The 18,292-nt window shown below is 38.4% G+C and overlaps 1 protein-coding gene and 1 pseudogene across 4 annotated transcripts in view; both read left to right on the top strand.

Annotated features, from left to right (window-relative positions):
• Fgd4 (FYVE, RhoGEF and PH domain containing 4) overlaps positions 1-18,292 on the top strand; it is a 187,246-nt gene that overhangs the window by 68,699 nt on the left and 100,255 nt on the right. For all 4 annotated transcript variants that reach the window (XM_055599134.1, XM_055599133.1, XM_055599131.1 and 1 more), the window contains exon 2: positions 2,122-2,241. In XM_055599134.1, coding sequence (XP_055455109.1) covers positions 2,122-2,241 — 120 coding nt within the window. The remainder of the gene's footprint in view (positions 1-2,121; positions 2,242-18,292) is intronic.
• LOC129670571 (serine/arginine-rich splicing factor 6-like) lies at positions 6,375-7,508 on the top strand (annotated as a pseudogene).

Below are 18,292 nucleotides of genomic sequence, written 5' to 3' on the forward strand. Positions count from 1 at the left end.
GTGTGTGTGTGTGTGTGTGTGTGTGTGTGTGTGTGTGTGTGTGTGTGTGATGGAGAGAAGGAGGGAGAGAGAGGAGGGAATGAAAGAGAGAGATTTATTAAAGTCCAGCAATGGCTGTCTGACAAAAAGGCTAAGAATCTGGTAGTTTGTTCAGTCCATGAGGCTGGATGTCTCAACTGATCTTTAGTGTATGTCAGAATCCTGAAAAAGGAAGTTCTAATACCAGAGAAAGAATGTTCCAGTAGCAGGATAGATAAACTTGCTAGCAAGAGTGAGGTCAAGCAGTCAAAAGTGAAAACTTCCTTCTTTCCTGTCCTTTTATGTGCACTGCCACCAGAAGGTATGGCCCAGATTTAAGGTGGGTCTTCCCACCTCAAATGACCCAGTTGAGAAAATCTCACATATGCCTGCCAGCTGCTTAGGTTCTAGTTCACTAGATATAGTGAAGCTGACCACCAAGATTAACCATCACAGCCTGCTTTGTAGCTTTTATGCAGCTAACGCTACAGTTCTGCTTTGCCAGAACTGAATGTACCAATGTGTTAAAGTTTCTCCCTCCGGTTTACATTGTGTCTTTTCATTTTTCTGCCCCACTAGACCACAGCAGGCATTGTTAGGGTTCTTCAGTAATCACAAATACCCAAATCCCCTTAAAGCTTGGCTGGCTGTGTATTTGAGGGACAGACTGGGCCTCCGTTTTAGTTTTTCTAAAACTATGTGCATGCTTATCTTGAACTTTTAGCTAAGCATATATTTGAACTTTTAGCTAAGCATAGTGGCACATGCATGCTATTCCAGCATTTAGGAAACAGAAGTGTGTAGGGGTGTCTCTGTAACTTCAAGACTAGCCTGGCCAACCTAGCAAGTGCCAGGCCGGCTGGGAGTACATAGTGACACTGTCTCAAAAAGATTTGAACTTTGATTTATCCCTTTAGGAATTTTAATAGCATTTTATCAAAAATTTCAATACTGCTTATTTTGCTAGATGATGCTTAATCCAGAGCAGAGTTAAACCATTTTAGCAGAAAGGTATCAGTTGACAGCAACATTAGTTCTGCTTTAGACCTGGCTGTCTAATAACTTCTCAGATAATATTTGAAACTTTATGTTTTCAAAAATCTGGCTCACTGATTAAATTCCAAAGGGAGCACAGGAAATATAGCAGTCATGGCTTTGTGTGTATTGTTTCATCATTTTGGTTGAATAGGAATTAGAGGACTCAGTTATTACTTTTCTTTTAAATAAGTTAAAAAATTGTTAGCATTGTTTATGTTCAGATTAACCTTTGCTGTTCTGAATTATTCCCAGGCTTCAAAAGATAGTTTTTACTTTAGATAGTTGAATCATGCAAAAATGAAGCTTCCTTTCATAACAAAGGATATCCTCTTAAACTAAAATTTAAGGAATTTATTTCAGTTATAATAGATTCCTCATAGAAATTTTATTTTCTCCTAGGTTGGATTTTAGTTTATTATTAATATTGCCATGTCAGCCTCCATTGAGTCTATAAAGAGAAAATATTAGCATATGACTTAATATAAGTGTTAAATTCAGCATATAACTTGTATCAGAATTTGAATAGAAGACTCTTTCTCCCTTTCTGTGTATCATGTTGCATTTCAGGGTTATTTGCTTTCTCAATACATGTGACAGTTTACTTATAATCTCAACATTTCTGCAAACATAGGTCACTCCTAGCCAGTGTTGGGGATATTATGTGGAAAGTAATTCATTGGGGGAAGGGAGCGCATTGATTCATTTCACTTCAAGACCTTCTTCCAGAGTCTCCATGTCAGCAGTCACAGTGGTATTTTCCTATGTTTTATTTGAGTAATTTAGTCACTGACTGCACACTAGAGTATCACCTAGCAGCTACATTTTGTCCTTTCTGCACACAGAGAGGGCTCATGATATAGCAGCCTTTCTTGTCTGTGAATATGAAACTTTCTAAGCACACAGAATGAGGTCTTCCCTAGGAAACTCTATCAAAGATAGCACATATGTGACAAGTGTTTCTAATGTCTTGCAATGTTGTTGTTATGTGGTCAGAAGAACATAAACTTATTAAACAAGAGTTGTGCCATTTGTCTGTATTTACCTTCCATTTCCTTTTAACTCTAGGCATCAATACCTGTCCAAAGGTCAGCCCACCTTGTACAACAAGCAACACAACCACAGAGGCTCAGGGAATAAATGGGAGGATACCAGCAAAACGCTCAGCTGCAAGTCCAAAGCCACAAGGTTTGTTTCCTGAATCTCTATGATTAGTTAGGTTTAAGAAGCTACAGAGAAGAACGAATGGAGAATACTGGAACTGTTCATAGACCTTCTTGGGTAGAAACCAGTATTTGCTCTGCTCCCAAAACATGGTGTACATACTTTATTATGATGCTTATGTGCATGTTGCTGATTTGCTTTAAAATCTCTTTGCTAAGGCTTTCTGAAAGAAATCTTTTAAAATGAATTTAAACCCCATCGAAAGGCAAAGAGGATGGACATCAGAAGAAGAAGAAAACAGGAAACAAGTTAGGAACCTGCCACAGAGGGCCCCTGAAAGGCTCTGCCCTGCAGACTATCAAAGCAGACGCTGAGACTTATGGCCAATGGTTGGGCAGAGTGCATGGAATCTTATGTAAGAAGTGGGAAATAGTAAGATCTGGAGAGGACAGGAACCCCACAAGGAGAGTAACAGAACCAGAAAATTTGAACACAGGGGTCTTTCCAGAGACTCATACTCCAACCAAGTACCAGGCATGGAGATAACCTAGAACCCCTGCACAGATGTAGTCCATGGCAGTTTAGTGTCTAAGTGGGTCACATACTAATAGGAAGAGGGACTGCCTCTGACATAATCTGATTGGCCTGCTCTTTGATCACCTCCCCCTGAGGGGAGAGCAGCCTTACCAGGCCACAGAAGATGACAATGCAGCCACTCCTGATGTGATCTGATAGAATAAGATCAGAAGGAAGGAGAGGAGGACCTCCCCTATCAGTGGACTTGGGGAGGGGCATGTGTGAAGAAGGGGGAGGGAGGGTGGGACTGGGAGATAAGGAGGGAGGGGTTTATGGGGGATACAAAGTGAATAAAGTGTAATTAAAAAAAAAAGAAAAAAAATGAATTTAAAATAAAACCCACTGGATTATGGAATTCTGGCCACTACTGTGTTCATAGTGGTATGAAATATGGCTATCAAGCAAAATCCAATAACTGGTGACTTATATAACAAAACCAATTGTTAGCTTATCACCTTTAGTTTTTCCCTGTACATAGAACAGCTTAAATCATGGTTGAAAACATGATTTAAGGGGGCTAGAGAAATGGCTCAGTGGTTAAGAGCGCAGTCTGCTCTTCCAAAGGACTGGGGTTCAATTCCCAGCACCCACATGGCAGCTCATAACTGTCTGTAATGCCCATTCCAAGGGATCTGACACCTTCACACTAATGCATATAAAATAAAGTTCAATAAATTATTAAAAAAAAAGAAAATATGATTTAAGCTGTTCTATGTACAAAACACAAAACAACACTTTGCTCATTGAACCTGAGTTGAAAGATGAAAAATGAGAGTAAACTGAAATTAATGTAATTCTGTTTATGTAATTACCCACATTAAAATAAATTTGATATTCAAAAAGCCCTTACAGCTTTGCTTTGTTTTTAGAAGATGCATTTCTTTACATTGTCTTCCAGTTGGAACACTGAGAAAAGCAAGGCAGTGATCTTCTAGATATCACACTCAAACATTCCTGTTATGTAAGGAGACAATGCTTGGCCTTATTTTGGTTGTTTCATAGTTTAATGGTTAAGTCAATATATTATTACTTCAGTGCTTACTTACTTCCTATCTTAAATACAGGCTAATTATATACTTCTTTCTGTAACTTCAGGTACTAAAATAAATCATAAAGTAGACACTTTTGTGCAATACTCTTGTTTATTGTTCCTTGTTCATTGGCCCTTATCCTCTGTTCATGGCTAAAATTGTAGTTTATCCTCTATACCTAACGACTTCTTGTATTCCCCTATGTCTTTGTCTGAACATCCATAACAAAGTAGCAACTTAACAATAGCTGGTAGCTACTTAACAATAGAAGTTCACTTTTTACAGTTCTGGTGGCTGGGGATCCTAGATCAAACTACCCCATACTGAGAGCCTGCTTTCTGATTCATGTAGGATAGTATAAAAGGCAAGTCTTCTCTCTGGGATGTCTTTTAAGTTCCATATATAAACTCTAGCCTAGTGCCCCTCTCCTAATAGCTACAAACAGGTTCAACAGTCACAGAATCTTATAGATGAATTATGTATGACAAAGTAGCTAACTCATTAGAGTCAGACTTTCCATGAACGTATGTGGATATTTGCTTTATGTAGTGAATTCAGATAAATGCTGTTTCCCACATTCACCTTCTGCAAGAGTTTAGTCACCTGCAGTCAGCAATTTTTAAATGGTAATGAGTGTGAGAAGTCGAGGTATGATGTAGTGAGAATGAGATAGAATTGATAAAGAAAAGCCAAATTAGGCAAATAAAAACCTCAGCGAAAAACCTCACCAATAGAATGTAGCATGTAGAAAACAAATCAGATCTTAGACACTAGGTAGAAAAATTAGATCATTCAGTAAAGGTCAATGACCAAAAATATAATAATAATAATAATAATAATAATAATAATAATAATAATAATAATAATAATAATGATAGGAACATGTGACAGCTTTGAGACACCATGAAAAGCCTTAGCTTTAAAATTGGAAAATGCACAAAATTTCCAAACCTAGAAAGAGAGATTGCCACCCAGTTTCGAGAAGCATACTAAATAATTTACCTTGTCCAAATAATATGTGATGGGTTCTGTTTATCTTATTATATTTTATTTTGTCATGTTTGGTTGTTATCTCTTAGATGTTTTGTCTTGTCTAATGACAGACAAAAGGAATTGATCTGGATGAAGGGGGGAGGTAGGAAGAATTGGGAGAGGTAGAGGAAGGGTAAAGTGTAATCAGGATATATTGTAGGAGAAGCAAATCTATTTTCAATAAAAAGAGTGGGGAGAAGCTTACAGAAAACCAAATAGACATGGCCAGAAAAGAGACATCTCATTGACATGGTACTTAAAGCAATAAAAACACAGAATAAAGAAAGGGTATTGAAGACTGTAAGAGAGAGGGCCATGATACATATAAAGGCAGAGAAGTTCAGAATAATGTTTGATTATTCTGTAGAAACTTTTAAAGCCAGCAAGGGCTTGGAAAGAAATTTTACATCCTAGACTGTTGTGTTCAGAAAAAGTATTGAAATGTATAGAGAAATAAAATGATACCTACCAATGCTAATGTCTCAACTCAAAAAAAAACAAAAAAAAAAAAAACAAAACTAAGAGATTAGATTAGAAAACAGGATCCATCTTTTTGCTGCCTCCGAGATCAATGATAAACACTAACTTAGGGTAAAAGGGTTGAAGTAGATATTCCAAGCAAATAGAACAAGCAAATACAGCTATTCTATTATCTGACAAAAATAGACTTCAAACAAAAACTAACCAGAAGAGAATATGTGTTAAGAAAAATAATCCACCAAGGAGATATTTTAATTCAAAGCATAATAAGCCATAAGTGCATTCATTTTCTTACAACAAACTCTACTAGGTGTAATGTCATGGATTTTACTCCCAACACAGTGATAATAGGTGACTTAAGTACTGCAGTCTCATTTCTTCCAAAAAAAAAAAAAAAAAAGAAAAAAAACAGAAACATTAGAGTTAAATGACACTGTAAATGAAATAGATTGAATAGGCATTTGCCATAAATGTAGAGAAAAGCAAACCCTTTTATACTGTGTAAACTAGTACAGCTACCTTGGAAATCAGTCTGAAGATTTGTATAAGAACCAGAGATAGCTATACCACTCCTGCGCATGTGCTAGGAAAACTTATGTCCTGTTGCACAGATACTTGTTGCTGTCTTCATAATAACTAGGAGATGCAATCAACCTATAAATGTCCACAAGCCTCTAACTGGATAATAAAAATGAGGCACATATACACAATGGGATATTATTTTTTTTTAAGAAAAATGAAATTTTTAGGTAAATGGATGAACTGTAAAAAGAAGTTATACTGCGTAAGGTTATCTAGACCCAGATAGGGGGGAAAAGTCTCATGTTCTCTCATATGTGGACCCTATCTTCAAATCTTTGTTTAATTTGGTGTGCATGTGGTAGCTAGGAGCTAGAAATGGGCAATTGGAAGGATGTAATAAGGGGGAGAGAAATAGTAGAACGTAGGTTTAAAAAATAGAAGGGGGAAGATTGGACATAGAAAGGTATAAGGGGAGGGTGAGGAGTTTTAGGGGCTAGAAAAATGGTTAAACAAAATGAAGGCTATGTTAAAAGGCCACCTGGAATGCTACAGTCTTACAACCTAAATAAAAAATATAATTAGAATTGAGTGGCTGACTGGCCGCAGCTGCGGTTGACCACCGGGTGACCACTCACCATGGACATGCTGCCCATCGGCATAGGACGCCTGAGCCACAAGGTCAGTGAGAAGGACACGCAGAGCTTTTTCAGCAGCTACAGCTGCTTCCTCGAAATCGACCTCAAAAATGGGTACGGTGTCGTGGAGTTCCGAAGGACTCTGGTGACACTGACGAGCTGAACGGAAAAGAGCTGTGCTGCAAGCGTGTGATCGTAATCATAGAGCATGCCTGGAGTCCCACACCATGATGGCGATGGCTACCGCTACGGAAACCGCAGTGGCAGAGGTGGATACAGCAGTAGGAGAACTTCTGGCACAGACAGACACGGACCACCTGTTCCTACAGAATACAGGCTTGTTGTGGAAAATCTGTGCAGTTGTTGCAGTTGGCAAGACTTAAAGGATTTCTTGCAGCTAGCAGGAGAGGTGACTTATGCAGATGCTCACAAAGAACACATGGATGAGGGTGTAATTGAATTTAGATCCTACTCTGGCATGAAGCACGCTTTGGATAAACTGGACAGCACAGAAAATAATGGCAGAAATATTAGGCCTATTGAAGATAAGCCACGAACAAGCCATAGGCATTCTTACTCTGGAAGTAGATCCAGATCACAGTCTAGAATATCTTGGAGTAGGAATCCCAGGAGCAGCCACAGTAGATCAAAAAGTCTCTCTGTTCTAGGTCATGGAGCAAAGGTTGGTCCCGATCCCACTGGAAAGGTAGGAAATCCAGATCAAAGAGCACTAAGCCCAAGTCTGATCGGGGTTCCCATTCACACTCAAGATCTAAGGATGAGTATGGGAAGTCCTGAAGTAGTTCACGTTCTCAGTCCCCCAAAGAAAATGGAAAAGGAGATAAGTCAAAATCCGGATCCTGGAGCCAGTCTTGATTCCATTCGCCTCTGCCTGCTCCCCCTCAAAGGCTCTTGCTCCCCCTCAAAGGCTCTTTCTGTGTCCCCTCCTCCCAAAAAAGCTTCAAAGTCCCATTCCAAATCTTGTTCAAGGTCCAGATGAAGTTCCAGAGATTAACTCTGAACTCTACGTTCTTTGCACACTGTAAGGAACACTTTCCTACTTGCTTAGGCAGTTACTCTTCCGAGTTTGTACTTGGCCTCTTCCTCAAGAGGATTTCCTGAAAATGGAACACAGGAATTTGATTTGTGGCTAAATTTAGTGAGAAAAAGGTGAGATTCTAAAATGATGGTATGAGCTGGAGAGAGGGCTCCATGGTTAAGAGCACTGCTCTTCCAGAGGGCCCGGGTTAAATTTGCAGCACTTCACAAGATCCCCTGTTCCAAGGGGATCTGACAGCCTCACATACACATATATGGAGGCAAAACACCAATGTACATTAAAAAAAGAAAGAAAATAAAATGGTGGTATGAAGCCCTCTCCCTTCTTTGTAGAATTAAGATAATTTTGATTTTATAGCTTTTGAGTTAACTTTTGTAAAGATTAAGTTCATGTAGTGAGAATGTAAACAATGTGTGCCGAGAGGCACATGTTGGAGGAGATAAGCAGAAGGAGGCCAGAAACCAGCCTGTATGGATAGATAAGAAAGGAGTGATAGAATGATGACATGCTTCAAAAGAAAAAGTATAAAGATCCAAAGCTGGGACCGGATGACGAAGCCCTCTCGTGTAGAGCAGCAGAATATGCTGGCTCTGAGGGGAACTTCTTGTCACTCTGCAGCTTTGAACCACTGGACAAGCTTGCTATCTGCCGGGCCGAATTTTCATCTTACTCCCGGAAACACCAGAATGGCCTGAGCCACAGAATCCTAGAGAACCGGCAGTGTCCTGAGCCCTTACCTGTGCGCTGTCATCAACTGAGACTCCTTTGAGTCCAGGAGAAGGTACCTTGCTACAAACGTATAATGTATTGGCTCATGATTGGATGTGTGTTAGCTGGGTTGATATTATTGAAGTCCTTTTGTTAAACTGGAAACAAAGCCTCCAGCGTAATCTATCCTGACCAGCACCCTGCTCAGGGATTGGCTGGAGTGTGCTCATGACAGCTCATTTAGATTTTTTTCAAGTATTACAGAAGGTTCTGCTGCTGAGTTTTGATGTTTTATTTGCTTATTTTTAAATGAACTGTTTCAAGCTTTGGATACTGCAGGCTTTAAAAGAGGAGAAACCCAAATTTTCAATCATGTTAGCTTTTTATAAAGCTTGAGTTATGTAAGATTTAAATAAAAGTTTGCTACCAAGATGATTGCCTTACTAAGGCCCCATAAATATTGATACCATTTGTGGAGACAGTGTAAATTCTACTTAAGTGTAGAACAGTGTAAGCCACAGACCAGAAATAAATTATTCAGTTTGGATAATGTCATTTTATGCTGTTAATCGAATCTACTAAACTCTTTTCCTACCCCTTTAATAAGTTGAGTTAAAAGTAAAAAAAGGGACTTTGTAGTTAATGCCACAGGATTTTTGTCTGAGTAATAGGTTTTTAAATAAAAGAAACTAAAGGATTTGAGTTCAAGAAGTAGGTCCTAGTACTTGGGATCTTGTATCCTGTGTTTTGGAAGTGGTCAGCACAATTAGTGTTAGTGTATGGGTTGGTGGTCCTTGATGCTTTGAAAACAGAAGTAGCCTTTCTTTTATTAGAAATTTAGTTATCCTATTTAAAGTGGAAAAGCACGTTTGCTGCATTTTCTGCTAAAAGATGATTATATTTAACAGGTGCTTAGCAGGCTTATTTGGTAAGGTATTTGCTGGTTGAAATTCTTCCCAGCAGTCGGTCCCCTTTGTATTAGTGGGGCATTTGTAGTTGGTTTTAATAACAGTGACATGGATAAACTAAAATGCTTTGTACTTTATAAGTAAGGCATTATGAATACTGTGGAAACCAAGTTAGAATAAATAGTGCAAACTTGTAGGAATTACTGAATCTCAGTTTCCATACATCCCAGTTAATTGAGACTGCAATCAATAAGTGAATCACCTTAGAACACCTTCATTGTTTAGACATTTTTAAAGTCATTTCATCCTAAATACTTAACTTCATTTTTTAGTCAAGGTGTAGATGGATTGGCTTAAGTTTAATGCCTTTCTCAGCTGTCACTACATAACCTAGCAAAGGTTGGATTATAATAGATTTGTTGTGTTGTAGGTATGGTTTGTAGGACTAAATAATTAGAGGACATGCAATAAAATGCAGTGGAGTGTAAACATGGACATTCAAGGGCCTAGGTAGGTGTCAGCAACTGGGAATACTTGAGAATAGGGAAAGGGGAAAGCTTTCAAGAAATTTATGCTGTTAGAAAATCTTAAAGACTAACTTTATTTAGTGTGAAATAAAGCTGCTGCTTTAGTCATCTTTTCTTTGGTGTTTTCTTTCACTGTTTATAAGAAATAGGTTTATTTTTCTAGCATACATTTTAGAATTTAAAGAAAATTGTGTCTGGTTGTAGTTTACTATTTTGCCTGTTCAATACCAGAAGTAATGGCTCATTAAGAATTGGGTTTGACCAAAGTTCTCTTTGTGTTCAGGGAAAACTAAAAGCTTCTTAAAGGGGAAAGGCTAACAGTAAGATTTTACTTTCTCAGTGCACGCAACGGGGCTTGCCTCCTGTTAATGTGGCAATACATTTGACTATATTTAGCTGCCCTAGTAAGTATATAAGGAATAGGTAAATGCCGACATCCTTATAATTTTTCTGTGGTGGGGGCAAAAGCCACTTAATTAAAAATCTAGGCCTATTTCCTATCTGTGGACCCTAGTTATAAAATGCACTAAACAAACCACTGCATTTAAAGCAGAACTGCTTAGCAGAACTGACTTTACTTAAAATGTTGTCAGTTCCTTACTGACAATTGAATTCAGTTCCCTGCCAACTAATGTGCAGAATCTAAGAATCCTATCCTTCACACATTGGTGGATCCTAGATGGAGTATCAGCAGCACCAACTGATCAAAGAGCACAAGAGAAGTGGGGAACATTTTGAGTCCTGTTGGACACGATAGCATTTCATGATATGCCACAGTGCCTTTATGGCCAGTTTGCGTCCTGCCTACTTCAGCCTTTGTGTTCCCACTCCTCCTGTGTTAACAATGCTTTCATCTTGAATATTTTTTTCTACTTTGTTAACCTATTTTATGTTTTATCTCAATAAAATGCTTACCAAGGAGGAAATATATAATTAGAAATTGTAGTAGAATACATCACATAAAAGAGAGAAAGAATGCTGATGGTTAAGGGTTTATATAAGAATGATGATAAGATGGGAGATGATTGTAGTATGGGATAGCCAAAACTAAGGATTTGGCTATATAGAAGCTGTATGGAAATTAATTTGTTTATAAACTAATAAGAATAAAAAAGTGACTGTACATATGTTGGCCCTGCTGCCCCGAAGACAAATCTTAACAAAGATTTGTCCTAGACATAAGATGTCTCCTTATTGGTTTTTGGTCAAGAGGCCATAGAGGTCCCCAAAACTACATAGGCTATTGCCAATGTTTTTGGTTGCTCACCTTAACTAGACATTAATACTATTGCTGGAGGTACTGTACACTTTGATGTAGGACATAGAGAAATCGAATTGTAACTGGCCAAAAAAAAATGTTTCTTGCTTGTTAACTTCTATAGTGTTGAAGATGCTATGCTGGCTTCTTGGGGGGGAAAAATCATTGTTCTTATCCAGTGATGGACTCTGCATGCTGCAATACTGACATGACCATGACAGTGCAATATGTACCTATTGGTACAATACTGACATGACTGTTACAACATAACAGCCTTTTTACTGAATCTGAGGCTTTCTCCATAAGAGGCAATTTAAGCCTGGTACCTAATTAAGGCTGAGGAGGTCATAGGCTGTAGTTGGAAGCTACTGCTGAAGGCACCACACACTTTGGCTGAAGGCCATAGAAAAATCAGTTTTAAACTGACTAGGAATCTTCTTTCTAGCTGGGTAGCTTTCATTGTGCCAGAAGTTACCATTTAGGCTGCTGAGGAGGAGAAGACATCCATGGTCTCACCCAGAGCTGGACCTTACATGCTTTCAACCAGCCAGGTCATATGTGCAATAGGGGGCAAGAGTGTTGTGGAATAGCAAGCTGCCTTTTACATTTGCCTTGAGGCTTACACCACAGGAGGGAATGTATGCCTGATACAGTATATTTACACAAAAAGCCCCTGGGATGGAACTTGTTTTTTTGTTGTTGTTCTTGTTTTTTGTTTTTTTATTTACTAAATGGTCGTGTTGTCAAATTACCTTTTAAGTCTTTTGTTTGTACCCATAGACTTAGATTGCTCTCAACCTTGGACAGAAAAATTCCTTTTTGCTGTGGGTAGTAGTGCAGAGACTCATAATTTGCCAAAAATGTTGAGAAGAGTGCTCAGCCCCAGGTGGAACATCAGTATGACTCTGATTCTTCTGAGTCCTTGCATGGCCTCAGGGACTTGACTTGACCGGGTATGTCAACGTAATGATGAAGAAAAGCCAGATAGGCACATAGAAAAACTTGGATCAGACAAACTGAGCCCTCTCTGATGTAAAAACCAAAGCCTCCCCAAAACTCAACGTGTTTCTTATGCACATTTGAGGAGGGAGGCAGGGTTATTGCAAACAAGTGACTCAGTGAGGCAAGTTTAAATAATAGAACCATTCTATTAATGGATAAATTTAACGGATAAAATTTCAGTGTCTATTTGTAAACTTTTGTTATCCATCCATTGATTAACATCTAGGTGGTTCCATTTCTTTGTAATTGTGAGTAGAATAACAATAAAAATAGATATGTAAGTATTTCTATATCAGTGTTTTGAAGAGTCTCAAGTATGTTATAGCTGGTATAGTCGTTGTGCTTGTAATTATTTTAGAAATGGCATACTGATTTCAATAATGGTTGAATTGGTTTCCACTCTTGCCAGCAGTGAATAAGGGAGGATTCCTCTTCCTTCACCAGCATTTACTCATTTTCTTAAGGATGTTGAACACTATTTTAAATATTACCTGTGACCTGTTTTTCAACTATCTTCATTTTATTAATCTATTTATTGATTTACTGTTCATTCTTGAGGCTATTTCTTGAGCTATTGGAATTCTTTTAGAAAGTTTTTTGCCTTCTTTGCCTATACCTATATCAGCAAGTATATTCCCTATATTTTCCGCCAGCAGTTTCAGCTCTGATTCACTTTACATGGATTCTTTTTTTTTTTTTTTTTTTTTTTTTAACAAAGTGGTTTCATTCTTCTCCAAGAGAATACCTGATTTTGGCAGTACTGTTTGTTGAACAGCTTTCTTTTTCCCCAGTACAGTTTTTTTAATATAATGTTTTTAAAATTTTTTATTAATTACACTTTATTCATTTTGTATCCCCCCCATAAGCCCCTCCCTCCTCCCCTCCCGAGCCCACCCTCCCTCCCCTTTCTGCATGCATGCCACTCCCCAAGTCCACTGATAGGGGAGGTTCTCCTCTCCTTTCTGATCTTAGTCTATCAGTTCTCGTCAAAAGTGGATGCATTGTCCTCTACCGTGGCCTGGTAAGGCTGCTCCCCACTCAGGGGGAGGTGATCAAAGAGCAGGCCAATCAGATTATGTCAGAGGCAGTCCCTCTTCCCATTACTATGTAACCCACTTGGACACTGAACTGCCATGGGCTACATCTGTACAGGGGTACTAGGTTATCTCCACGAATAGTCCTTGGTTGGAGTATGAGTCTCTGGGAAGTTCCCTGTGTTCAAATTATCTTGTTCTGTTGCTCTGCTTGTGGAGTTCCTGTACCCTCCAGCTCTTACTATTTCCCACTTCTTACATAAAATTCTATTCACTCTGCCCATCAGTTGTCCATCAGGCTTAGCATCTGCTTTGACAGTCTATACTGCAGAGGCTTTCAGAGGCCCTCTGTGGCAGGTACCAAAGTTGTTTCCTGTTTTCTTCTGGCTTTCAGAGGCCCTCTGTAGCAGGTTCCGTGGTTGTTTCCTATTTTCTTTTTCTTCTGATGTCCATTCTCTTTGCCTTTCAGGATGGGGATTGAACATTTTAGTTAGGGTCCTCTCTTTTGCTTAGTTTGTTTAGATGTACAGATTTTAGTGGGTTTATTCTATGTTGTATGTTTATATGAGTGAGTATATACCATGCGTGTCTTTTTGCTTCTGGGACAACTCACTCAAGATGATCCTTTCCAGGTCCCACCATTTACCTGCAAATTTCATGATTTCCTTATTTTTCATTGCTGAGTAATACTCCATTGTATAGATGTACCACAGTTTCTGCATCCATTCTTCAGTTGAGGGGCATCTGGGCTGTTTCCAGCTTCTGGCTATTACAAATAAAGCTGCTACAAACATGGTTGAGCAAATGTCCTTTTTGTGTACTTGAGGCTCTTTTGGATATATGCCTAGGAGTGGTATGGCTGGATCTTGACGAAGCGCTATTCCCAGTAGTCTGAGAAAGTGCCAGATTGATTTCCAGAGTGGTTGTACCAGTTTACATTCCTACCAGCAGTGGAGAAAGGTTCCCCTTTCTCCATAACCTCTCCAGCATGTGTTGTCACTTGAGTTTTTCATCTTTGTCATTCTGATGGGTGTAAGGTGAAATCTCAGGGTTGTTTTGATTTGCATTTCCCTAATGGCTAATGAGGTTGAGCATTTCTTTAAGTGTTTCTCTGCCATTTGATATTCCTCTACAGAGAATTCTCTCTTTAGCTCTGTTCCCCATTTTTTAAGTGGATTACTTGGTTTGTTGCTTTTCAGCTTGTTTAGTTCTTTATATATATTGGCTATGAGTCCTCTGTCAGATAAAGGGTGGGTGATGATTCTTTCCCAATCTGTAGGCAGTCGCTTTGTGTTGATGACGGTGTCCTTTGCTTTACAGAAGCTTTTCAATTTCATGAGGTCCCATTTATTGATTGTTGCTCTTAGAGCCTGTGCTGTTGGTGTTCTGTTCAGGAAGTTTTCTCCTGTACCAATGAGTTCTAGGGTATTCTCCACTTTTTTTTCTAGCCAATTTAATGTGTCTGGTTTTATGTTGAGGTCTTTGATCCACTTGAACTTCAGTTTTGTGCAGGGTGATAAGTATGGATCTATTTTCATTTTTCTACATGTAGACATCCAGTTGGACCAGCACCATTTGTTGAAGATGCTATCTTTTTTCCATTGTATGGTTTTGGCATCTTTGTCAAAAATCAGGTGTCCATAAATGTGTGGGTTTATTTCTGGGTCTTCTGTTCGATTCCATTGATCCACCATTCTGTTTCTATGCCAGTACCATGCAGTTTTTATAACTGTTGCTCTATAGTACAGCTTGAGATCAGGGAAGGATATACCTCCAGAAGATCTTTTATTGTAGAGGATTGTTCTAGCAATTCTCGGTTTCTTGTTATTCCATATGAAGTTGAGAATTTTTCTTTCCAGGTCTGTAAAGAATTGTGTTGGCAATTTGATGGGAATTGCATTGAATCTTTAGATTGCTTTTGGTAAGATGGCCATTTTTACTATGTTAATCCTGCCAAGCCATGAGCATGGGAGATCTTTCCATCTTCCATCTTCTGATATCTTCTTCTAATTCTTTCTTCAGAGACTTGAAATTTTTTTCATACAAGTCTTTGACTTGCTTGGTTAGGGTTACACCAAGGTACTTTATGTCATTTGTGGCTATTGTGAATGGTGTTGTTTCTCTAATTTCTTTGTCAGCCCTTTTGTCTTTTGTATACAGGAAGTGCTACTGATTTTTTTGAGTTAATTTTGTATCTGGCCACTTTGCTGAAGGTGTTTATCGGCTGTAGGAGTTCCCTGGTAGAGTTTTTGGGGTCACTCATGTATACTATCATATCATCTGCAAATAGTGATAATTTGACTTCTTCCTTTCCCAACTGTATCCCCTTGATCTCTTTCAACTGTCTTATTGCTCTAGCAAGGACTTCCAGCACTATGTTGAAGAGATATGGAGAGAGTGGGCAGCCTTGTCTTATCCCTGATTTCAGTGGGATTGCTTTAAGTTTCTCTCCATTCAGTTTGATGTTGGCTATAGGCTTGCTGTATAGCGCCTTTACTATGTTTAGATATGTGCCTTGTATCCCTGATCTCTCCAGTACTTTAAACATGAATGGATGTTGGATTTTGTCAAATGCTTTTTCAGCATCTAGGGAGATTATCATGTGGGTTTTTTTCTTTCAGTTTGTTAATATGGTGGATCACACTGATGGATTTCCATATATTGAACCACCCCTGCATACCTGGGATGAAGCCTATTTGGTCATAGTGGATAATATCTTTGATGTGTTCTTGGATTCGGTTTGCAAGTATTTTGTTAAGTATTTTTGCATCAATGTTCATAAGGGAGATTGGCCTGAAATTCTCTTTCTTTGTTGAGTCTTTGTGAGGTTTAGGTACCAAGGTGACTGTGGCTTCATAGAATGAGTTTGGTAATGTTCCTTCTGTTTTTATTTTGTGGAATAGTTTGAAGAGAATTGGAGTTAACTCTTCTTTGAAGGTCTGGTAGAATTCTGCGCTGAAGCCATCTGGTCCTGGGCTTTTTTTGGATGGAAGACTTTTGATGACCACTTCTATTTCTCTGGGGGATATAGGACTATTTATTTGATTTACCTGGTCCTGATTCAGCTTTGGTAAGTCAAATCGATCAAGAAAATTGTCCATTTCATTTAGATTTTCAAATTTTGTGGCATATAGACTTTTGAAGTAAGTCCTAATGATTGTTTGGATTTCCTCAGTGTCTGTAGTTATGTCCCCCTTTTCGTTTCTGATTTTGTTGATTTGGGTGGTATCTCTCTGCCTTTTAGTTAGCTTGGCTAAGGGTTTGTCGATCTTGTTGATTTTCTCAAAGAACCAGCTCTTGGTTTCATTGATTCTTTGAATTGTTTTATTTGTTTCTAATTTATTGATTTCAGCCCTGAGTTTGATTATTTTCAGCCGTCTACTCCTTTTTGGTGTGTCTGCTCCTTCTTTTTCTAGGGTTTTTAAGTGGGCCATTAAGTTGCTTGAATGAGCTGTCTCAAATTTCTTCTTGAAGGCACTTAGTGCTATGAACTTTCCACTTAGCACTGCTTTCATTGTGTCCCACAAGTTTCGGTATGTTGTGTCTTCATTTTCATTGAGTTCTAGGAAGACTTTAATTTCTTTCTTTATTTCTTCCCTGACCCAGCTGTCATTTAGTAACAAGTTGTTCAGTTTCCATGTGTGTGTAGGCTTTTTGCTATTTCTGTTGTTGTTGAAGTCCAGCTTTATGATCAGACAGGATACAAGGGATTATTTCAGTCTTCTTGTATCTGTTGAGGCTTGCTTTGTGACCAACTATATGGTCTATTTTGGAGAAGGTTCCATGAGGTGCTGAGAAGAAGGTAAATTCTTTTGTGTTTGGGTGTAAAGTTCTGTAAATGTCTGTGAGGTCCATATGATTCATGACCTCTGTCAGAGATATTGTTTCTTTGTTTAATTTCTGCTTTGTTGACCTGTCCTTTGTTGAGAGTAAGTCTCCCACTATTAATGTGTGGGGATATATATGTGGTTTAAATGTTATCAATGTTTCTTTTACAAATGTGGGTCCTCTTGTATTTGGGGCATAGATGTTCAGGATTGTGATGTCTTCCTGGTGGAATTTTCCCTTGATGAGTATGAAGTGTCCTTCCTCATCTCTTTTTATTAATTTTGGTTGAAAGTCTATTTTATGAGATATTAGAATGGCTACTCCTGCTTGTTTCTTGCGTCCATTTGCTTGGAAAGTCGTCTTCCAACCTTTTACCCTCAGGTAATGTCTATCTTTGTGCCTTAGTTGTGTTTCTTGTATGCAACAGATTGCTGGGTTTTGTTTACGTATCCACTCTGTTAATCTGTGTCTTTTTATTACTGGAGAGTTGAGTCCATTGATGTTGAGAGAGATTAATGACCAGTGGCTGTTAGATTTTTTGATTTTGATGTTGGCTGTGTTTATAAGGTTGTGTGCTTGGTTGCTTTTTGTTTTACTGTAGTTAGGTTAATTATTTCCTGTGTTTTCTTGAAAGAAGCTAATTTTCTTGGGTTGTATTTTCCCTTCCAGTGTCTTTTGTAATGCTGGATTTGTGTGTAGGTATTGTTGAAATTTGTTTTTGTCATTGAATATCTTGTTTTCTCCGTCTATGAGGACTGAGAGTTTTGCAGGGTATAGCAGCTTGGGCTGACATCTGTGTTCTCTTAGGGTCTGCATGATATCTGTCCAGGCCCTTCTGGCTTTCATAATTTCTGTTGAAAAGTCAGGTGTGATTCTAATGGGTTTGCCATTATATGTTACTTGGCCTTTTCCCCTTGCAGCTTTTAGTATTTTTTCTTTGTTCTGTATACTTACTGTTTTGATTATTATGTGGTGGGAGGATTTTCTTTTCTGGTCTAATTTATTGGGTGTTCTGTAGGCCTCTTGTATTCTTATTTGCCTCTCCTTTAAGTTGGGGAAATTTTCTTCTATGATTTTGTTGAAAATATTTTCTGGGCCTTGGAGAAGGGAGTCTTCTTTTTCCTCTATTCCTATTATTCTTAGGTTTTGTCTTTTCATATTGTCTTGGATTTCTTGTATGGTCTGTGTCAGGAATTTTTTGGATTTAACATTTTCTTTGACAGATACATCGATTTCTTCCATTGTATCTTCTACACCTGAGATTCTTTCTTCCATCTCTTGTAGTCTGTTGGTTATGCTTACCTCTGTAGTTCCTGTTTTCTTCCCTAAATTCTTCCTCTCCATTATTTCCTCCATTTGTGTTTTCTTTAATTTTTCTAGTTCTATCCTCAGGTCTTGAGTTGTTTTGTTTACTTCCTTCACCTGTCTGCTTGCATTTTCCTCTTTTTCTTTTAGTTCCTTCAACTCTGTCTCT

Source organism: Psammomys obesus, unplaced genomic scaffold (genome assembly GCF_907164565.1).
Source record: "Psammomys obesus unplaced genomic scaffold, mPsaObe1.curated_primary_1811, whole genome shotgun sequence".
NCBI lineage: Eukaryota > Metazoa > Chordata > Mammalia > Rodentia > Muridae > Psammomys > Psammomys obesus.